This window comes from Cyprinodon variegatus, unplaced genomic scaffold (genome assembly GCF_000732505.1).
Source record: "Cyprinodon variegatus isolate N-32 unplaced genomic scaffold, C_variegatus-1.0 Scaffold324, whole genome shotgun sequence".
NCBI classification, from domain to species: domain Eukaryota; kingdom Metazoa; phylum Chordata; class Actinopteri; order Cyprinodontiformes; family Cyprinodontidae; genus Cyprinodon; species Cyprinodon variegatus.
Window position 1 is genome coordinate 384,423 of NW_015150777.1, and position 24,309 is coordinate 408,731.

General features: G+C 36.9%; 1 protein-coding gene across 1 annotated transcript in view; it reads right to left on the minus strand.

Moving 5' to 3' along the window:
* adamtsl5 (ADAMTS like 5) overlaps nucleotides 1-19,453 on the minus strand; it is a 45,314-nt gene extending 25,861 nt beyond the window's left edge. Inside the window, exons 1-2 of the mRNA XM_015384837.1 lie at nucleotides 18,861-19,453; nucleotides 6,778-6,853 (exon numbers count right to left, since the gene is read on the minus strand). Of these exons, the coding sequence (XP_015240323.1) occupies nucleotides 6,778-6,853; nucleotides 18,861-18,880 (96 nt within the window). The 5' untranslated portion in view covers nucleotides 18,881-19,453. The remainder of the gene's footprint in view (nucleotides 1-6,777; nucleotides 6,854-18,860) is intronic.
* Between the last annotated feature and the right edge of the window lie 4,856 nt (nucleotides 19,454-24,309).

The following is a 24,309-nucleotide window of genomic DNA, read 5'->3' on the forward strand; positions in this document are numbered from 1 at the left end:
TCAACTTTCACCCCACGGATCTTGAAAATGGTCGAGGGTTGTAAGAGGAAAAAGTGTCTACGAAGTGTATGAGAAGAAAAGAAAGGCCTCAGAAGAAGCAGATATATCCCAGAATGCTTTCGTGGAGAGCTCTCCTCGCAAAGTATTATGAGATTTGCTGTCACAGCGGCCCACTGTTGCCAGAGGCTGTCACTACCAGACTTTGGCGACTAATAACAAAGATGGCGCAGGCACAGCGTAGTAGAGATAAAGTTACGTGACCTACGGAGCAACAAGCAGTGATTATCTGTCCACATGGTCAGTTAACCTAGTTTTCTATAAAGTCCACTATATAGTTCCCGCCCTATATAGTGATTGACGGATTTAGGGGTTAGGGTGGACGTTCGCGCACCGTAACTTTGTATGAGCTATGAAAGCAGAAACTTGCGTGCACGAGGAGAAATGGTGTCGCGCATGCTCTCGCACGCAATTTTTTAAAGTGGAGAGGGCGGGTCCTTTAAAAAAATCTGCAAAAATCCTCCACAATATCTTTAAGAAATGAATACAAAACAAAAAATCTTTAAAACCAACAATGTGCAAACTTAAAAAAAACGTTATTGAGCGAAATCCAAATCCTAACCCCATTACACCAGAGGAAGATAAAAAAAAAAATCCTGAAAGAGTAAATGCTGAAAATTGCAGGTGTATTACGTCTCCGAACTATTATTTATTATTGACTAAATCTAAGGTTGATTGATATTATCAATCAACTAATAAGACATTTCCTTAGAAAGCTGATCTTTCAATTGTATCAGCAGGTTTTTTCCATTAACATGATGGCTAAATATTTTTGCTTAATATGTTGCAAAAAATAAGTAGTACATAAATGTATTTTAACCAATTATTGTGCCAGCTGTATTTAATAATTACTAAATAGACAAGAAATGCTTTCTTGTGAATTATTCAATAGGTTACTGGGTAAAGCAAAATAATAAAATACGGTATGTAAAACACTTATGATGACCAGAGTGAAGAGATATTAAGTTATTATCGACAGAGACATGCTGTCAGACTATTACCACTGGACAGTAAGTATGATATATACATCTCTATTCTAGCATAATTCAGCAATCAGTGCTAGAAGAGGCTTCGAGCTGTTTGCAGCACCTTTAAATTGGTGGTTTGATTAAAGACAGCTTAATTACACCTGCATCAGTGAAGTGCATTAACGCATTAAGCTTTCCCCATCTACTGTGCTTATAGATGGAATGTCTTCCTTTATCACGTTTTGCGTAATGCCGGCCACTTATCTATAATCGCACATTCTCTTTCCAATACAGCAGAGAAATTATGCTGCTTTGTCCTGCAGCATGGCTAAATGGGGGCTATTTAGATGATACCTTAAGGTGTTTATATATAAAAAATAGCACAGCATTAAGTCAATTCCACATACTTATCACCATAAAACAGTGTAAATAATCCCAGAACGGATTCTGAATCTATTTAAGTTTCTGCTCAGTCCAGGCAGTTACACCCTGAACTGGAAAGTGTATACAGTAAGTTATTAGGATTTTTTTTTTTTTTTTAGTCTGGAGTGGCCAACTTTCTATCTTTGATTTGTCAATCGTACAATTCAACCAATCCAAGCAAAAAGACATGTTGACATGCTAACCACCTACAGATAGAGAGGGGTGGGTCACTGAGGCGGCTATGGTCGCTGTAGCTAGTGCAACACAAATATGCAGATTCATTTCAAAAGTGCTGATGGCGCAAACAAGAGTCAGCAGGAAGCAGGCGATTCATTTTGTCTGAGGCTAAGATTTTAATTCAACAATAAAGTAAACATTTCTTCTTGGTGAGTAATTACCGTAGCCAGAAGCAAATGGTGTAAATCAGGCAGATGGAAGAAATGTGAGTGATGACATTTGACATTAGAGTTATAACAACTTCCAACAAAAAACTTAATGATATGTATTTCTACCTCTTTTTCTGAGCCCCCACAAACATTTACAAACCTGGGTTTCTTACTTACAGAGGGATAATACTTTGATCTGATCCATATGCTCCCTAGCTTAATCAGTCAGTCTTTATTAGTATGTCTCCATAAAATCAGTTTTCTGGAAGACACCAGCTCTAAATACATGTATTTCACACAGACATAGATTAATAACACGTTTAAAAAAATGAAGAACTAAAATCCTTAGAGGAAACTGAAAATCAAGAACACATGTTCATAGATTTTAGTATGTAGCATTTACACAAAATGCAGCTGGTGTTATAACAATTTATGAACTGGGCTGGAGGTGTAGTGAATTTTCAGGATGTTTAGTCTCTGCCAGCAGGGCGATTATTGCCTTTGCAGCTTTGGGAAATAAGCAATTTTTAGCATATTTGTTTCTGAAACAATAATCTGGAATTGATTTCCTAATAAAAGTGTGACAAAGAGTGCATTGCCCAGTGGTGTTGCTAAAGTTAACTCTCCTGGTCTGAATGATTATTTCAGCCTGACATCAGTGCTCATGTTCATCAATTTATATATTTACATTTATTTTTTTTTATTTATTACACAATTTATTGTTTGGTTTTTGGTATTCTAGTGATATATTTTATTCTTTCAGCACTGCAGGAGGAGTCATAGAGCCACTTTTTGTTTCCCCCTGAAAATAATTTAATTTGTTCTGCAGCCGGGTCTGTTTCTGCTCTAGAATGCCTTTGCTCAGGCATTAGTTCTCTTGCAAATACAGGAGACCGCTTTGTCTTCAGGAATGATCAGCAGCGCCCTCTAGCTGATGGCGTAACATTATTGGCTGATTGGCTGATTGAAATTTACTCGTTACATCAGCTCATATAGTCAAAGGAGAAGAATGTGCCAAAGGAAGAAAAAGGTGCATGGGATATATACAGTGCATCCACATATAACAGCTGAAAGAAATTCTTTCTAAGCAGACAAAATCAATCAATGCAAAATTCAACCTAATAAACCACCAACTGACAATTAATCAGAAGTTGATTTTTTGTTTTTATCCCTGGAATGCATCATGCTGTGGAGTTTTTCTTCAGCGGGGAAGCTGGTGCAATTTCAGAGGAGGATGATTGGAATTGAATACAGGTGAAAAAAATATAGGCTAAGAAAGACTAGGAACTGCGGTGGAGGATCATGTTACCCGTTTTTTCTTATTTGCAACTGATTTTCCTTAGGTAGAAAACTTTCAATCAATTTGACTGAATGATCTGGTGAACTGTAAAGTGCCTTGAGATGACATGTGTTGTGAATTAGCGCTATATAAAAAAATGAATTGAAATTGAATTGACTTCCTAGCTCTGAAAACCTAGCTTGTCACCGAAATCGCTTTTGGCTCCTCCCTCTGGATTATCCTGCCTACATTCATCTGCTCGGTTCTGATCAACTGCCTATCCTCCGACCACCAATACATCAGTGTCTTAAACTAATTTTGCAGCAACGGCTGCGCTGCATTGGCAACCGGCCAGCTGGAATAATTCTCACCCTCTGGATTCGGACTAAACTATAAAACCAGGGGTCCCCTCCATAGCACAATATCAACATAGTTTTGCAATTGAAATGTAAATGGAACTACTGATTCTTTTTAAAATGGAGAGGCACCAACTCCTCTACCAGGTTAGGTTAACAAGTTTTCCAACCTGTATAAGGTAGACCACAGAAGCTCATAACAGCCACTTGTATCTGGAATTTTGATGTTTTGCTAACGATTAATATCTCATGACAATATAAGGAGCTGAAAATTCTTGAACAGTAAAAGAAGTAATTCACAAAATGAAAAAATAAACAGCCTCTTCCTTAAAGAAAATACCAAAGAAATGACACAGTCTTTTCCATGTAAACATCATGTTACCAAGACAAAATGATTAAAAACTCCTCTCCGAGGGACAAATTGTCAACCAGAAGTCTAATACTGGACTCGGTTTAAGCCCCTCTACATAAAAAGGTCTGTGCTTGAATATGCAAACAAAATCACATTTGCAAAAGAAAAAGACACTTTGCTTTCAAAGGCTTAGCTATGTCAATTCCTGATGTGGTTATAATGGAGGAATGTGAGCCATTGATAGCTTTAACAAATTAATTTGGTCTTTTTTAGAAAATCTGAATAACCACACTGTCCCACCCTGAAAAGGCAGTTCTCTAGGCGAATGCGATTCAGTTGTTTATAAATACTTCCAGTACTCCTAAGGAAATGGACAATGTCAACAAGGGGGTGTTTTAAAGCACTCCTTCCACCACTCATCTGTATTTGATCTTGGTCCATAATTTCTCAATCAGCCCAGCCTAGGATAGGCCATGCTTTATTTTCCATTCAACTTCAATTCATTGGGTCCAACTTTTTAGTAGCTTTTTTAATATTATTGCTTTAAGTTATCATAAAATTTAAAATTTTCACAAATCTATGCCAAACAAAACTCTTTCACAGTAAAATCAGGTTAGTTTAACTGACAGACTTTAAAATGAATGTTAAAGCCAAGAAGTAAGAGCCAAACTAATTGAGGCTCTTTGACTTTGTGACTCATTGTGCACACACACACTGAGCTGAAACCAACCTTTGCAACTACTCCCTGTAATTCCTTGGCAGGGTCTCTTGAGGTTGCCCTCATTAGTGGTACTCCAGTACAAATTAGCGTTGATAATGGTTGAAGATGGGGGCAGCTGGCCTTCTAGATTAATGAAAGCAACCCCTGACCTTAACAGTTCACTCCTTCCCCCTCCTCAGAATAGAGAGAGAAAAAAAATGTATGAAGTGAACTGTAGGGAAAAAACAAGAGTAAAGGTAAATGCTTCAGATCAGCATTCTCCCGGACTTAGACTCTGCTGGTCTTCAGAGTCATGAAGACACCTAAACAGCTGGAGCAGACTTACATTTTTTATACATGTATCATAAAATTACAGATTTTTTTTTTTTAATAATTCATTCAAGTGTGTTTGATATGTTGTCACTTTAGAAGATCACTGTTTTTATTCCTGGAATATTTTATATATCAATGAAGGCACCCCACAATTAATTCTCCTTTATTCATTTTTCAGAAACGGTAAACTATAAAGTTATTAAGTGGAAGGTCCTAAATAACTATTTTTACTAACATCCCTGCAGCAAAATTATCTAATTTTATGAAATATAATAATTTTTATGTAAAGCTATGGCTTATTATTTACACATTATTAACTCTTGTTTTCCTGGAGTATGAATTTGGCATAACCAAGCAGCACGTTTCTCTATGAAAGTCTTCAATAGGCGAAAGACAAAAAAAACATTCAGGTAGGTTTGGAAGCCAAATGTTGATTTAAGTCAGGAAATGGTTAATTAACCCAGTGACGTAAACCTGTCCACAGAAAAATTGTATTTCATATAAAACAACAAACTGAAAAACAGGACTGGAAAAAGAACCATGATTCTCATGTCTCCAGTTAAAGTGATGAGAACAGTAAAATTTGTAAAAATCCTGAACTCTCTAGTCCAAAAGCTGCAGCAAATGGCATCTCATGATCGCAAAAACTTAATGAAAATGTTTACATGCCCATTGGTTTGGAGGCACAAGGAAGGCCATTTCTTTTCCATCTTCGTTTCATTCACTCTGAACGCCTCAATTTTATGAAGTGTAAAAAACAATGCCTAACGGTTGCCCTGGTGGTGCAACGGTTTGCACTATGTAATTCAGCAACTAATGCCTATTTGCATATTAGTTATCAAGGTTTTATTATCCGATCAATCTAATTTCAAGTCAGCAACAGTGCAGTTATTGTTTTTGATTTACAAAAACTTTAAATGTCTTTTTATTGCATCAATTCAAAATGTATAAAAGAGCCTAGTATAAAATAAAAAAAATATTTAACTGTTTCAGCTTTATATTAAACCAGTATCTTGATTGCTAGCAAGAGAGCTGCATAAATGGGACACCATGTGTGGAAAGACATGTTCCAGCTCAGGCATGTCCAACTTTTAGAGTAAGTTAAAAGAAAATTAAAGGATTGTAAAAAGGACACAAAGACAGACAGAGAGAGATATCAAAGCCTCAGCATAGAAAACTAAACATCACAGAGTAAGTTATAAGAAAAAGACAGTGACTGTGAGTAAAATGTCAGAGAATATTGGGGTTTCCATCTTAAAATGGGTAATTCAACTCATAAGAATGAAACAATTTAATCAGGATTAAGGAGGGTTGGAAAAGTGGCAACTGATCAAAGGGACTGAAGAATCACAACTGTGGTTTCAACAAGGGTTCAGTATAGTCTGCTGTATCTACAGTACAACACAGAATGATACAATAGGAAGTTAGATGTAATCCCCGGGACTACTTCAAACAGTTACCTTAGTAGATTATAAAATCATTAGATTAGACACAAAGAGAATTGTCATTCAATTTGATGTGTAGGATATCAACAAGTTCTCATGAAGTTTGTTTGATTCCTTCTAAGATGATGACATTTAAAGAACAAGAAAACAGAATAAAATATTTTTTTTATATAATGCTACTTACAGCAATCGATGCCTAGAATTTGTTCAGAATGATGAATGTCACTGATGAATCTTATTTAATAGGCTGAGTAAGTAGTAAACACATTGGTTGTGTTTGGTTCATGTCTGAAGTGACGTAAAGCATTATTATCAGACAGGCTGAACAGAAACTCTACTCTACTGTGTGAAAGTTTTTGTTGGAGGTCATTTCAAGGGAACTTGAGGTGACGAGCTATTCTCAGGGTTAGTTTAGCAGGAGTTATTTTTGATCAAGGCTGTGCAGAGAGGGATGTTGATGTGGGAGGGCTGGACTTACGCTCTGCGGGGAGGCGAGGGAGCCGGGAGCAGCCAGCAGCAAAACAAAGGTCAGGACCCAGTTTAGAGTCAGCTTCCTGAAGACAAAGAGAGAGAGAAACCAGTAAACAGATTGTTAGTGATGTTCTTCTTGTTCTTTTTGTATTTAAATACCTGCAAAAAACAAATCCTTTGATAGTTTGTATCTTTGTTAGGTTTGATTTCTGTTAAATAGTGATCCTTCCAGTTTCCATACTCTTCGTCAGAAGCGCTAAAAGAACATCAACACCTCCTCTCTCATTCCTGGTCCAACCTTTACACTGTCATTTAAGTGGATAGTAAAAAGTAATATCTACATCAGTCTATTTTTTTTATTAATTACAAAACTAACGCAGGAAAGGAAACTCAAACTCTACATTTTGCAACTGTTTGGATCTATTTGCCATAGTTCTGCACAATATTCAACAAAATAAATGGAACTAAAGCATGCAAACCCTAACATATCTGTAACATCCTGCAGAAACGAGCTATTTGTTGTGGCTCAGTTTTAATGTATCATCTCTTCAGATGCAGTAAAGTCATAATAGAATTAGAAAAGATTTGACTTGGCAAAGTGTTACATCAAATGTTAAGAAACAACCTCCAACATGAGGAATCAGAGTGCAGACATGTTTAAAAATTCTTCTGTTATGCTGCAATCAATAAAGGAAAGTAAAAATAGGATTTAACTCTAAGACACAAACTGTTTTTAAATATAACTGATTTATCTGAAGTGAAAAGCACCAATGGAACTTGAAAAGTAAAGAAATAAATTTTTGTCTGGAGACCATATTTTTTCATTCAATCTACACATTGAATACATAAGTACATACAGTACATACATTCATAGTCAGGTTTTTCTTCTATATGTATGCATCATTTCACATTTAAAAGTTGGAAAACAAGGAGCTGCAACGATGAGCACAGTCAGTGAAAATGTAGCGTGTAACCTTCATGAACTTACATAATTTTCAGGAAGAAAGGCGGATCTTATGGTTTTCATGATCTTATACCTATTATACCCTAAAAGGCAAAGCTGAATATTGTGTTTGCAAAAACCTGAATTGCAAAGCTGTAAAAATGTAGTTTGACAGAAAAAGTTTATCCTCTTCAATTATCTGTAAAAAAAATGGGAGGCAGGACTCAGCTGTTCTCACATAAACCCAGGAAACCAGATTTCAGTTTTACAAATTTCAAGCCCAAAAATACTTTTTTTTTTTTTTTTGCAAATGACGGGTTCTTTTAAATGCCATAGAAATATCAGACTTATTGTGGTTGTTACAGAAACTAATATGGAACTTTTTCAACAAAAAAAAATAAAATGAGAGTTTGAAAATCTCTGGTATAGCACATTGATTTAAAATGACTTATTTTAACGGAATAGTATAGTAAAAAAAATCGTACGCGGTTATAAATCTTTTGAATCGTTTTGAAGGATGCCGAGGTATCTTTTCTTTTCCGCTTCTGTTTCTGGCTTCCTGGGAATTTGCATATGTTTGGCTCAGGAGCCAGGAAGTAAACACAGGCTTCACATCGAAAAAACAAAGTAGTTCTGCATAAGTTTGAAAGAAACAAAAATGGACTAAGATGCTGTTGATGGAAAGGACTGTTTGTCTTTAGGAAATGTTTTTTCATCCGTGCTAACAAATTAATTTTACAATTAATTCCTTACCTACTGCTCCTTTAAGAGATAACGTTATTTTTTAGAGCTCATTTAGTTATCTAACTGTTGGGTTGCTCATTATTTGAAAAAGAAAATAACCTTGTTGCTGTATAAATGGCTGAGTCTGTTAGAAAAATAACTTATTTTATTTTGGTTGTGTTATATTTCTGCACCAATACTGACTCAAATGCACTTAGTGTTGCACTAACACTGACCAAATAGGATCTCCATGGAGCTCTGTGTCGGATGTGTGTTTGCTCTAAAGCCTGCCTCGTCTCTGCTCTGTCCTCCAGGCAAACACTGCGAGGCAACGGATTCTGTCTGACTCACTGAGAGGCAAATGTTGTTTCTGAAAAGTGATTCTAGGAAATCCCCTCACTTTGATCGTTTCCAGGGGCCAGTCCGGTGACAGCTGCAGCGTGTCAAGCATTTAAGAGTGTCCATTGAGATGGTGCATTGCTTTTTGTTATCGTTATATAGAGCAACTATGCATGAACAGATTGCCGTTTAAAAGTTAGCAACCCAATCGTCTACCCTCCTTTTGTTTCATCCTGCTTAAAGCCTCGCTGCCATCCATCTCGCTCAGCCTCTTTTGTCTCTTTTATCTCAATTCAGGGCCATAAACACAGAGCTGACGCAAAGCTTTTGGAGTTGGCTTTTGGCTCAGTCGTAGGTCAGTAAGTTGCCCTGTCCAATTAAACGATACACATCTCGCTCACACTTGGCTTAGCAGCCTCTCCCCTCAGAGCCCTCAGCTCCTGTCCTGGCCTTACATGGGGGAGGTCTTATCAGGGGAACAAAGAGGGTCACACTGACTGAAAGAGGCAAACAGAACATAAATAAGGACTTAAGAGGCCTTTTCATTTAGGCCACGCATTTATTTGATCTTCACTATCTCATCCCTGGAGCTTTTGTCTGACCTTTGGATGACTCAAGTTTTGATACTTTTCATAGAAGAAAGCAATAAATAGAGAAACTAAGTTTTTTTAATGCTTTTCATCCATTGGTAGGTCTTATTGCAATCATATACTGATTTGCACAAGCAAAATTATTGATGAAGAGATCTTTGTTGTTTTTCTTTTTATTTTCATTCAATGCATCAAAACTGAAAACACTGTAAATGCATTAACAGGTGACCAGTTCTGTGATGATTTAAGATTTTAAGATTTAAGTAAAAATCAGATGAACAGGGAACTAATGCTTTGATGCATTAATAGAGATTATTCTGTAATCCATTTTTTGCTTGATTCATGACCTCTACTTCTACCAGGGAACCTTTCTGTTATGGATAAAGCTTGTAGCATTTAAAATAAAGCAACATTTATACAAATCTATGTGTGAGATAAGATCTAAAAAGAAATAGGAAGTGAAGCTGTGTCAGGAAAAGTCTTATTAGTGCCTCTTTATTCTGCTACATTCACTTCAGTAAATTGTCAAATGTTTACTAATTAATAAGCAAATAATTGATATAAAAAGGCCAAGAACCAAGTATTAGTCTTCCCTAAAGAATTTGTGTGACTACTGGATCCTAATACATGAATTAAAACCTGATTAGAATTTCAAACATGAAGATTTTGGATCACCATCTGTCGACTTTAACAGGAAGCACCAAATTTCAAGTTTACAAAGCAAGGAGGAAGAAGTCAGGTGAAATTACCAGAAACTAGCAGCAAACCCAAAGATTTAAAACAGCTCAGTCTGCCACTGTGGTAAATTACACCTAGCGATAAAAAAAAAAAAAAAAATCTTATATTTACAAATATGACAGGATTCAGTTACAACAACATTTAGGAAGAAATTAGTCTGTTAAGGTTTTGCCCTCAGATACAAATCAGAAGCTTACAAACTCCTTACTTGGCAGCCTGTACTAAAGCATAGTGATGATCCCTGTGTGTGTTAACCCTTTGCTTTGAAAAAAATGTAAGAACATTTCTTTTAATGTTTTCTATTTCTTCTATCTCATCATTCTGGCCTATAAAATAAGAAGGTGCTTTGGTAACTCTAAAACAGGGAAGATTTAAATACATAAAGCTTTAAAAGACTTTCTGTGCAGTATATGTAACTATCTTGTGCATTTAACCATCTACTGTGAGCCCCATCAGATCTTTTTTAAAGGTTCTTTTTTTTTTTTTTACCAAAATTTTCTAAGAGTTTTACAGCCTCTGTGTTTAAAAATAATAATACCCATAAAAAATAATACAAACATTCATAATGACAGGTTTTCACTTTAGTCTCTTATTAGCGAGATACCATCAATAGCCTAATGAAATCCAAATATTTAAGTAATTTATCAGAGTTTCTGTTCAGGGCTTAGGTTTCCTTTGGAAACACACCAGACCTGGGTTCTAACTGTTTGGCCCCGTCACTGAGGCGGCCCTTACAGAGGTCAGCAAGGGCCAGGCTGCCTCCTCTTGCTCTCATTAAAACTATAGCAATGTGAATAACTGCAGGGCAGGGAGAGTGAAATGTCTTTAATCAACGCGAGACTACCTGTTTATTTTGACTGACGTTGGTCGCTTGTTTGACAGGGTTAGAAGAGGGGAACTCAACTCTGACTGCAAAATGTCCTGCTTAGACAAATACTATGCAGTGCATAAGAAGAAGTGTCCTCATTTGAAAAAAATAATAAAATAAAATATGCAAATGCAATAATATAAGACTAAAAACTGTAGTTAGGTTAATATTTTTAGAAAACTGAATCTCTTGTTGTAACTATTTGTGTTCTCCATCACTCAGCAAATTATTTGTGTCCTATCTGTAATGATTTATAAATAATTTTACCAGGTACCAAAATTCCTGCAACACTGTGGTGGGGGCTCTTTAGAGCTAATTTAGGCCAGATGAGGCTGCAGCTGGTTACTGCTTCAGGCGACGCACTTCGCTTCATCAGGATGACCAGCCACCTTTTAAAAATCATACAATCTAATGCCACAAGGGACCACCTTACAGCTCTGCACATGATGAAAAAATCTGTTTCAAATGTTTGGGCATTTAAAGCTCTAGGCACAGTTTAATCAAAAACACACAGTGCTTTATAGGAAAGATGTTACCCAATGACAGAGGGATGTTGAGGCAATACTCAAGGTCTAAGAATCTTGATTTGGAAGAAAATTTATATATTTTTTTCTTTTTGCAAAGAAATATTTAATACAGTGGAAAAGGTTTGTATAGGTGTAGGACGATTAGGATGATTCTAAGGGCCGTTGACTTAGGAGGGCCCTAAAAGAAGAAGAAAAGATGTCCCATTAGTTATTTTAAATATAAAATGAAAACCCCGGAGTAAAATAAATGACCTGTATGCATTCACCTGTATGTAATTTGCTCTAAAAAAAAAAAATAAATAAAGAAGGGATGATTAGGAGTTTTGACCCCTGAATCATCTTTATTTGCAAAGCAGTTTGAGTTAATGAGCATGAATACTCTTTGATTTTAACAGTTCTTTTCCATCTTAGCTAAATCTTTGTTTATACAGTTGTTCTGCTTGAAGTTAACCTTCACCCCAATATCAATTATTCTGCAGCCTCTGAAGAATTTTCTCCCAGTATTGTCGCTTTGCTCAGTCCATCATCCCATTAACTGTGGCTAGCTTCCTTGTCCCTCATGAAGAGCACACGCACAGTATGATGCCGCCACACGTTTCACCATAGAGCCCTTTTCCCAGGCCTAGATTTCCTAAAAAACTTGTGGGGAGTTTTTGTTTGTTATGTTTGTTTTATGGACATATATATCTGATTGCAGAACCTTCCCCAAAGGAACAAAAACCACACACAAAAAAAAAAAGGAAAGAAAGAAAGAAATTGTGATTAAATATGCTATATCTAACAAATTGAGTGAATAGACTGGCTTCATCCTTTCAACACCACAGAATAAGCATTTAACTGAAAATTTCCCTTTGTAGGATTTTCCCCATTAAGCTCCACCTGTTGAGTCAAACCTGCTGCAGGCACCTAATGTCATGATGCCTTTATAATGTGACTAAACTCACAAATCTCCTTAAACATCGCCTCAGAGACAGGTTTTACTCATATTCACATCCTGCACAAAACAAAACTGTGGTTCTATTTAGTTGTTGCACCATATCTCTGCTGTAGCCTGGTTGCATTCCAGGTGAGAATGTTTTCTCCTTGTTTGACTCCTTGTTTGAAGTGTTTCTGCATGGGGATCCACAAATATCCAGAGAAACAGCATTGTCCGGCCAGGAGGCCGCCCTTGACCTTTTACCCTCTAAAAGATTTATCCGGAACCCACCCAGTGTTTGGGAATTCCTGCTGGAGGGTCTGATGGTTATACTGAGCACGCTCCTGAATTGGCTGACACAAGCAGGAGCAGATGTTGAGTCTGAGAGGCCTGTGGTGAGCTCTGACCCTGTGTTTGTGTTGACTATGAATGAGGCATCAACAATTGGCTGCTCTATGGCCTCGGTCGAAGCACATTAACAAAACAAGCAACTTCAGAAGAACCTCTTTATGCCTCTCCAGCTGCTTTTCTAAAAGACATAATAGAGCACTTGAGAGAAATTGTTTTTTTTAATGTTTTAAATGAGTCTTAATTTCTGTATCGATGTGATGCCAACGAAACGAAGAGCTGTTTGCATGTGTAGCGCTGTTTAAACACTGCTAGCAGCTCCACTTCAGTCCATCCAAACATTGCTGCCCTTCATTTCAATCCTTATTTACAATGGTAGGGCTCCGATCCAGTCTGCTGTGAAATCCGGAGGTGCTACAAGAAGCATGCAGAAATAAAGCAGTAAACAAAAAGGAATAAATGTCAGATCCCAAAGATTGGAAAAAGGACGTAAAAAACAACTGCTTAGCTTTTTTTTTCTGCATCCAGACATGTATTGTTTTATTCTACAATGGGTGTATGTGCTAAGGATGGAGAGGATATATTTCTTGCTCATTTTAGTGGATTTGATATGCATTTATTGTAAGTATGTTATGGATCAGTATAAATGATTAACTTGGCAGCGTAGATGTATAAATATGTGTTTACTGAATAACAGAGTGAGGTTTTAAAGATAATTTTTCTGTTTCTGGTTAAAGATTTAGAAAATATGGATGATAGGGTTGATTATTTTCATGTTGATGTGATAGGTGTGGATTGACTCCAAACTTACTTCAGGATCCTTCAAAAAGAAAAACAAGGGTAAATATAGGTGGTTGGTCGTACATACGCCGCCACCCTTCTGAGGCAGTGTAAACGTTCTCACTGACTATAATGGGTGTATAATTACTGTAGACTTTGCACCAGAGAGGAGCAAAGAAAAGTGGAACCAGACACAGAGTAAAAATAAAAAAAGACAAAACAATTATAATAATTATGCACCATGAACTTGCATTTAACTTGATACCTCTAAATGAAATCCAGTGGAACCAACCAATAATGTAATTAGTAAATTATTCAGTAGACCACCTGCATATAATAATCATATTATAAATGCATCTGTTTTGTTTTTGGCCTCTGAGATTCTATAGAGAACAATAGTGAACAACAGCAACACAAAGACAAAGGAACACAGCAGAAAGGTCTAGGAGAAAGATGAGGAAAAAATTTAAATGGAGCAAAGTTCTTGAAAATATACCAAGCTTGGAACATCTTATAGAGCTCTGTTCCTTCCTAGCTAGAGAGCATTGACTGAAAACCCTACCAAGACATGGATGTCCACCTAAACGCACTCAGAGAAGTAACCATGAAATCTATGGTTATCAATAGCTACCTTGTTCTCTCTATAAACCTGGTTGTTTAATAGTTGCAAAAGGAAAGTCATTATTGAAAGAAATCCCAGAGAAGTCCCATATCATGTTTGCCACAAGCCTTGCAGAAGACACAGAAGGTTATCTGATCAGATGAGGCCAGAAAGGAACTGCTGACATGCATGCAAGGTGCTTGGTAAGATTAAAAAAGAACACTGCAGCCAATTAGACCTGAGATTGGGGTAGAGGTTCCCCCTCCATCTGGACAGCAACCTTAACCATACAGTCAGGGTATAATGGAAGGTTTAGATAAAGGCATATTCAAGAGTCAGAATTGTCAAGACCAAAAATTGTTTTGAAATTCTGTGGAAAGGTTTCATGCGAGTTTCCATCCTTAGAGGAGGAAAGCTGACTGCAAAATACACATTGTTTTTAATAATTCTGTTAAGATCACACTAGAGGTTCCAGTAATGGGCAGCTTGTTTTATCAGGGCCAAAAAGCAGTGCTCTAAAGAGATCTTTTATAAATCCTTATGAATACATAAGTATCCAGATTTCAACTCCACATTGTTCACCTTTCTATCCTTTACTTTCCCTAATTTGCTCCTTTCATGGCAAAGAGCACAGCCTTGGTACAACATCATACCTCAGGGATTATGAGATTATCTTCTCACAAGCACTAACTGAATCAGAGACTCCATGGTCATCTGCAATCACACTATTGCAACATAAGAAACAGGGAGATGTGCAAAGAACGTATACACTCATACACATTTTATATTAATAAAAGAGCAAAAACAAACTAAATTGAACAGACCTCAATGCAGAATAAACTGGGTTACCAAGCAAGATTAACATGCATCATATTTGTAATCACAGCTACCACAGACTTAAAGTTCAACAACAGAGGTCCCTTGGGAACAAGATTGATTGCTCACTGGCAAGAATCCAACAAATCCGTCATATTTGATAAAGAAATATTTTGCAGGGTTTAAAAGCTGTCCTGCTGACAGGCAAAACAAATCCAAAACATTCAAACTAAGTGATTGGAACAGGAGCATTAGGACAGCAACATCCACACATTTTCTTCTAAATGAAGCTGTGCAGGTAGGCACGAACACAGAGCTGTAAAGTTTTATCTGAATGGACCTTGAAACGAGAGCTTTATCAGCATAATTACTAACCAATTGGTATTTCTTGACACCGATTAGTCAATGCCACGTTAGTGACCTGATCACCTAAATTTCTTGCTTTTAAGTCTGATACTTAAGATCAGTTATTGCCATTTAAACTTAGTCATTGTTTGGTTCACTTTCCTAGGTCAATATGAACTCTGAACTATTTTCTAACTCTGGCTTTAGGCACTTCATTACATTTTAAATAATAGACAGAAATTTGCAGATTGTGGAGAACATAATCTAATTTGAACCAAAAATATTAAATTAATCTTCTGTAGCAGATCTCATCAAACTGGTGAGTTATACAATTTCCCAGTTCAGATTGGAAAATAACTTGAGTTTATTAACTCATTATTTTAGATGCTTTATATGGTTTTCTGACTTGCCTAGATTTTAAAAATGGTTAATTATGAAAGAAATTAAGAAAAACTATTTACTGGCAAAATGTAATGACAGGCTAAAGGAGTGAGTGTAATCTGCAGCAACATTGGAGTTTCCAGGTCTGAAACATGCATGTGAAAAACATACAGGAGAACCAATACAGAAAAACTTAGACATTAAGTCTCTTAAACACAAACTAATCTAATTCTTAAACTGGGAGCTAACCAAAGATACATGCAATAACAAGAGCGTGGTAACCTGATCCGAAAAGCCCACTTAAGGAGAGAATAAGGCCGACTGTAAATACAATAGCCAAATACAAAGATTAGATAATTTAGTATTTCTGATCTGTTTGATCCCTTATGAAAACATTCAGGATGTAACTCTATGGACAGCAACGTAAATTGTTCTTTTTTTTTTTAAATAGAGGAATGGCTACGACTCAAACATCTGTATAAAAAAAAAATAAAAGAATTGAGAGCCCAAGTTTGAATTTATTGCGATTTTATTTCTAATCATCACAGACTGAATTAGACGTGCACAAAAAAAAAAAAATCGCAATTACCCAAACTCTTATTAATTTAATTTACATTATGACTGAATATTTGACATCTCCAGGTAGAATTTGTAAGCTTAAAGTAGTTGATGTCCAGGCCTTGATGTCTTTGTGTTGCAAAAAGGTAAGTTGGTTTTATCCATCAAGAATTAATTTTGATGGGAGTTTGAGATAACTCAGTCCAACCAGTTTCAAATGAAAGAGTTCTGGTAAAATGTTCAGGAAAAGCCAAAGCAACATAGATATCACTGCCCACAGTAAAAACCATTGAATGTCACAGACTGAGAGGGTTTATAAAGTCTGAACAATGCACATGCTTCAAAACTCAAACCTTTGACTGAAAAAGCAAAATGCCTTCTGGGAAAAAGTTGTATACTAAGAGATGACTATGCTGGTTGGCCGCAAGAAACAGATCATTGTGCCAACTGTTAAGCATAACGATGAAAACATTGTTTTGTGGCTAGTTTACTTTCATTGCTACTGATGCAGAAAGAAAGAGGACAACCTGCTATTTCTTTCACATAAAATCTTAAATCCACATTCAGATTGCGCAAACTTAAACACGGTTAGGTGTTTCAGTAGGATAATGGTTTAACACAATTATTTCATGTTAGCAGGGTAGGACATAAAAAAATTGTGTTAAAGTAACTAAATATGATTAAGTAAATGCCAAAAGCGGCTGCATTATTGAGGAAACTGGCCCTCTTATTGGTCTGACTGCAATCCTATAATTAAAGTTTTCAATCTGATTAAAAGTCAAATCAATATCCAGAAAATAACCAGTTTAACTTTACAGATTCTGCCAATAAAGGTGTTCAAATATCCTAGTTGAAGGCTATAAAAAGATGTTGATCCAGAAACTTGCAAGGGAACAATAAACTGAACTGGCTTGTATGTGTGTATTGATTGTGTGAATTCACAATAAATATAAACTTGTGAACCCCATTCTTGTTTTTAAACATCATTGGACTTGCATTTTCGATGGTCATCATTGCACGTGGGGAAAGAAATGTTAAAATAAATTGTGGTTGAACAAAATACTTAGTGTGCATCTTCTTTACTAATACTGTTACATTTTTTTAGGTGAAGATAATACATGCAATGAATATTAGAGTTTGAAGTTAAAGCTGCAACAAAAAAAGTCAGCACAACTGACTTTGGGCTTCCTCAGGCTATAATATGGCAGCTAAACTTTACTGTGGTTGTGTTGGGGTTGTACCCTGCATCTGGTGTCCATTACAACATATGGCTTTAAGGTTCATCTGCAAAAAATAGACTTCCTTTTGGAAACTTTGTAAAACTTAAAACATGTTTAAAAGAAAGAAGAATTGAATTTTATTTTTTGTGTCCTAAACTATCTTACTACCCTGCAATAAATGAATCACTTTCCAAAGAAGCTATGTCTATACCTGGTGCACACAAAATGCATCCACAGGCTGGAAAACGGATTGTAATTCCTCCCTTTAGCAGAGAGTGACATCATTGTGTATAACATCAAATCAGACTCCTTTGAAGCTATATGCTCAGTGTTCCAAGGTAAGTAGATTAAATCTGCTCATGAGGCTGATGGCTCGATCTAAGACACATTCCTCCTGAGAGTCATCAGAAAAAGCGCCTAGAGCCAGATTTCTGCTTCTGTGAATCAGTCAGCTCCATTAAGACAAGCCTACAGTCAGGATGCACATGTCTCTGACACATCTCATCAAATGAAACTGCTCTGCATGAGGTTTAGAAACAACCTTTAAAGTAAGGCTTGGCCTTCAGGACATATATTGTAAAAAGTTGAAGAGGCTTAACTTCTCTTCAGTCTGTTTTGCCAGTGTTCTCAGTTGTGGGACTGGGATCAGATAAAATATGAGCAGAGTATTTATAGCTGGTGACACTGGAGAGATAAAGGTAGAGCCGGACGTGTAGAGCGAGGAGTGGTAATATTCCTGATATGGAAGGAGGATTACTCCACCCGCTCCCGCTGGAGCAATCCACAGGAATGCTGGGTCAAGCTTCTGTCCTTAAAGAAACCTAGGTAGTGCCTAGGAATAGGTTTTCATTCTTTATTTTAGAAAATGTCCTGATAAAAACTCAAAAGTTCATGTATCTTATGGATATTCTTATATGACAGGACAATAATGCATAACTGCAAAATGTAACCCATGACATGATCACCTACTTGACAAGTCAGTGAGAGAAGCACAGGTACTTTTGGAGAAGTTGGATTAGAATTCTGCAAAATGCTGTGAAATAAAACTAACACCATGCACTGGCATGACACAGCAGTGGCAGCATCATGCTGCGGATATGAAAAGTTTTAAATAATGATGCAGTCTAGATACTGAAGTCCAAAAAACTCAGACTGTCCTTGGAATTTACCACCTCTAATGTTTTCACTGTACTGCAACAAATGTTCAAGGGTTTGCAGTTCCTTGTAAGGAAAGAAAATACGTCAAGGTAAATATTTAAAGGCTGCCTTCTTAATGAGACACTCCATATACAGTCGCTGGAATGTGTCACCTCCAAACAAATAAGCTTTTCCCATAGCAAGTATGTTTCTGAAGGAAAAACTTTGAGCCCATGTACATTTAAAGGTGGTTCTCTCACCTGTTCTGCACCGGAGACATAGTCAGTCCTTTTCAGTTAAAATAGACGGAGACGCGTCAGGTGCAGTTTGGATGAAATTTCAACATGTGAAATGTTGCGGCTCTGACGCACGGTGCATCCCAGCTGCAGGGTGAGCAGACACATGGGTCCAGACCCGATCAGAAGGTCCATCGCCTCTCTGCTGATGTTCCAAGTCCTGATCCACTCAGTCTTTGAAAAGCAGATAGTGATTTTTTTTTTTATCAACGTTTTCCTTCAGCTTCAGAGCTCATCCATTTATCCAGCCACGCTGTCAGCTTCCATAGATCCTCACATCACTTTAGTCTTTCAGGAAATGCTCAATGTCTGCAAAAAAAAAAAAATAGAGATCTTCTTGAGGGCAACCGGGTGCAAGAAGTAGCTTGTTGCAAGACGGGTTGTGAGTCATCAGCAAATGATCTGAATTAAGAAACAGACTTTATTGAAGCCGTTTCCAAATTAAACCATTTGGTCCATCAGAAAGTAGTTTCATCCGTTTCTTCTCATCAGTCGTCTCCGTTCTTGGCGACTCAGTGCGCAGAGTGCGCAGCGCTGAAGGTCCTTCCTCCTGTGGGCGCGCAGAGTGCCGCTGGAGACTCTCCCTCCACCTGAGCGCCGCATTCCTGCGGGGAACACGCCCCTCTGCTCCAATCAGAGTCCAACAACAACTGAAGGGAGTCACAGAAAAGTTATTAAGCCTTTGCTGCTTCTCTCTGCTGAAGATCCTATATTTATTTTCTGAGGTTTGGCACATCTTTAAATGTAATGTGTTTGTGCGTATTTCGCACAGTAGCTATTCCCCATTAAAAAGCTGAAATATAGAAATACGTGCGTAAAATAGATGATTAGCATTAATGACCTCCTATTTGTGAAATGGAAAACAAGAAGCCCGATACCATATACGTTTATACAGTTGTATACTCTTAAGAAGTGTTGAAAAACGATTTAAAAAAGAAACTGCATAAATGTCACAGTGGGGGTGCAGGTTTGGCAGGACCCACTGCAGAAACAGAAGCTAAGTAGTTACTTTAAGGATTAATAACAAAAGTTAAACAGAAGAGAAATTAAAAAAAGAAGCTGAAAACCAGGAATACAAGAAGGGGACAGAGTAATGATGACAAACCAGCAAAGAGTGACTGAACAGCAGGAGAGAGAAACAAAGACTTCTCTCACTGACTTGTCAAGTAAGTGGACATGTAGGTTAAACTTTGCAGTTATGCATTATTGTCCTGTCATATAAGAATATCCATTAAATTAGCAGATTGGGTGCAGGTGTGAACAGAGGAGGCCAGAAGGGAGCTAGGGAAAAGGAGACTGATACAAGAGGACAAACAGGAAATATCTAAGAACTCAAATACATTTAAAAAAAAATTTTTTTTAACCAAAATGTGAAATAAGACCAATTAAAACTCAGAGATAAAACTTGAACAAAACCAAAACCATGACAAATGTAAATACTTTTAAGTGCATCTATATTTTACTTATTATATATTTATTTATTGTCTGTTTTTGTTACTCTAAAAAGCAAAACAGTGTAAACCTTAGCCACTAAGGGTTCCAAAAATCCCAGTTATAGCGTTTTGAAGCCGTAGTTGCAAATGTTTGGAGTTAGTCTCTGCACAAACTTTTTACTTTGTGGATCTGGATTATCCACCTCTGCCCAAAGGCCAGTGGCCACGCTGAATAACCTGATATTTCACACATACAGTTCTTCTAAAAGTGTCTTTGAATTCATGTTTAATCATTTCAAGGAGCAGTCGAGGGCAGCTTTAATCTAGTGAGTCTTTATCTGCAAACTCTTAAGGAGCTGAGGAGGGTGACAAATAATTTATTTTATATGAAGTTTTGAAGAACTTGTCAAACATTAAACTTGTGTTCAATGAGGGTCTTAGTGAATATAAGGTTGTTTGTTTGTTTGTTTGTTTGATTGTGACTTGGAAACCGCTGGGGCGTTGGTTAGAACAAGCAGAAGCAGTTCTCCAATATTCTCCCTCTTGTATTCTGTCAAGATGGAAAGCATCCCAAATGGACAGGTTCAAGACCTTAAGTAGCAGAGCGTATTGATTTTTAACTCTCATATGATTGAGTCCACGATAACCAAATCAGGTGACAGAGAGACCTGTCCTTGTTAGTCGTTAAAAAGAAAGGAGAAGTGGATAGGGACTCATCCATGCTCTGCCTTTCAGGATAGGAGGGTCTCTATAGATGACTGGACAGGAGTAGGGGTTCCTGGGAAGAGGTTAATTGCACTGTGGGATGGTAAGAAGAAAACTTCGGATTTAGTGATGGCTTGATGAAGGTCCAGGTAATGCACTGCTCTACCAGCGGGGAACCAAGCGAACCCAGAGCTGACTGCACTCAGAAAGAAATGTTGAACACATAAGATCATAACACAGCTTTATGCATTTTGATCTGTTTTAGCTGTTTGAAATTGGATGTTCCATGTGATTCTGCTGGACCATTCTGGGCTGATGGTCTTGACTGGGATCTAGGAATCTTTTCATGCTTGTATGCAGAAATCCTTTACAGGACTCAGGTAAGCATTTACTGTTTTGTTTTATTTCATTTTTTTATAAAAATTATGTATAGAAAATAAGTCGGCTTCGGATGCAGGCTCGGTTGACATCTAGTGAAGGGGGAGATCAAAGGATAATAATTAAAGGATCAAAGAATCTTGTTAGCTGGCTTACCAAGCTGGAATTACTGGCAGGACCAGAGTGCTGAAAAGTTGGCAACAGATCTTCTTGTCCGGAGATAAAGGAGTCTGAGGTTGTCAGTCTTGCATCTTGAACTGTGACTCTCTGAGAGTGGGCAGGCAGACTTTCACTGGAGAGGATTGGAGCTGATTGTAAAACTCATGAGTAGAGAGCTTTTTGTAGGAAAGAAGGCAATCATGGTCCCTGACTTTGCAGGCACATAAGAAAACAAGAGGATAACTCGAAGGAAGTGCAAAGTTAGAGAAAATCAATTTAATTATGTGGCTGCTCAGGAGACTAGAGGCTTGAGTCTACTGGTTTGGTTGACCATCAGGCAAAGATAGGCTCACACACTTCTCCTTAAATTCACCAATCTGTGATTATCCAGTAGATTGCGAGTCTGAATGATCAGGAGCCAGCTGCTGCACCCACCATCAGAGATCTCCGGTCCCGCAGAGAACTTAGACATTAACAAACAGGGGCGGATTTAAGACATTTGGGGCCCTAGGCAAAGATAGGAAGGGCGCGTTCTAAATATAGCGACGAAAGTGCAATTGTGCAGCACCCAGGAAGCAGTGTGGGGTTAAGGGTCTTGCTCAGGGACCAAGAGTGGAAGTCTGTGGGAGAGAGGCTTAAACCACTTTCTTTGTGTTGCTGTTCACATTTCCAAATATATGCAACTTGTATATGATCTCCTATGTAAACTGCATTCATACAACTTAAGTGTCCCAAATACGCAGTAGAGAACACAAATATGTCACAAGCGAGAGTGCTCTATGTTTATGGAAGTAAACATGGATGCTGGAGCAAATCTAGCGATCTTTCCCAAAAAAAAAAAAAACTGAAATTCCCATCTCTGAGAACCCCTCTGAGTCCAGGCTAGTCCTGTCTCTATCACCTTTGAAACAGGTTTATTAAAATGTTTACATATAACCTTTGTTCATGTGCATACACTCATGTTTTACTTTAACTTGTTTGTTGTAATGTTTATTAATGTTGAATATGTTTTCTTTTATATAACCCATGTGAATTAATTATTCAATTATTTATTTATTTTAGATGTATTTATAAATCATCTAAATTTGGTTGCCTTTATCCTGTATAAATTATAAACTGTTAATGGAGAGTGGAGGTTGGTTTAGGGCCCAAATGCACAGATGAAGAGGCAAAGAGGGGTTTTGCTTATTTAATGATAAAAGAAACAGAAACAAAATCCAATATACAGGAAACCAAAAACCAGGACACTTCAGGGGAAAAAACACATGGGGAGCGATGTAACAACAAGAAACCAATAATAAGGGACTGCAGAGGAGGTGTACAGTATATAAGAGGGACGGAACAAAGAATGGGCTGATCAACTGATATGGAGCAGGTGTGGATAGAAGTAACCAGAAGCGAGCTAGGGGAAAGGAGACTGTTACAAGGGGGTGACAGAGAGTAACTCCAAAAATACAACACTGCTTAAATATAACAGGCAATGGAGAGGAAACCAAAGATCAACAAAACAGAGTGACATATCTAACAGAAAACTCAAAAAGAAACTAAACTAGAAGTTGAAGGAGAGCAGAGCACCATAACAGAAACACTGAAATTTATAGATAAAACACACTGACAGTACTCATTTCATGTACGTAATAATAAATCAATTAAGGTAAACAGTAACTGATTTGTGAAATATACCAAGACCAGCAGACTCCCCCCAGTATTTAATGTAGAAGAAAATTAATATTTATATTTAAAAAGAAAAGATAATATATATTAATGTTATGTAATTCACTGCCTTCTTCCCTACTTAAAACTGGAGTATAATTATTTTAAGACCACATGAAATCAGAATAAGATTAATTATTTTTTTTTTCTCCTGCAGCTTGAACTCCAAAGGAAGACATACAACAGGAGAAGCAGCTGGTTTCAGGACAATAAGGCCGACTAAAACATGTGGGGCCCAATCTTCAAAGTCAGTTGATTTCATCTCTCGTAAATAGGGAAGATATCATCAAGCAATGTGCCCTTTACCTTGCTTAAGACACAAAAATGTTGGAAGTTATGTTTGATGTCTGACTTTCAAAGTGAAGTCCTGACACCTTTGAAATCTTTAAAGAAACACCTATATCTATGGTTTAATTCATCTTCATTTTCTAAACCTACGCAGATATGTTTTTTCTGTAATAAACCCATTTCCAAATATTTGTCTTGATATTGCATATTATTGTAGACCATTACCTTATAAAAAAAGGGGTAATCCAAGATGACTTTGGATAATTCAAATATCCAACTTTGGAAATCAGAAGAGAATTTGAGGTGTTCGCTGTAGCCTTTTAGCTTTTCTTTCTGCAAATCCTAAATGAACCCATTTCTTTCATATAACATTAGCTAAGGATTTAATTTAAAGAGGTCATACTTCAGTTATTTACAGCAATATATCATATTAGAATATTATTAGCCTCTTTAGTTCATTATTTGATTAATTCATGTTATCTTTATCTTCCCCATTTTTCGGTGATTATTGTAACTTCTGATAAATCTAGGATAACTCTGAGGGACCTACTGCTTGTAGATGTCATTTAATAGATCTAGATCTTCATAGTAGGCGAAAGCAGATTACAGAAAAACTATAATACTCTCTTTTTGTTGGTCTGACTAAAAAATTAATTAAATGATCCACATTCTAAAAGAGCAAAAAGCCAAACTCACTTCCCTCTGGAAAATATAAGTTACAGCTTTGTTTTTTAAAG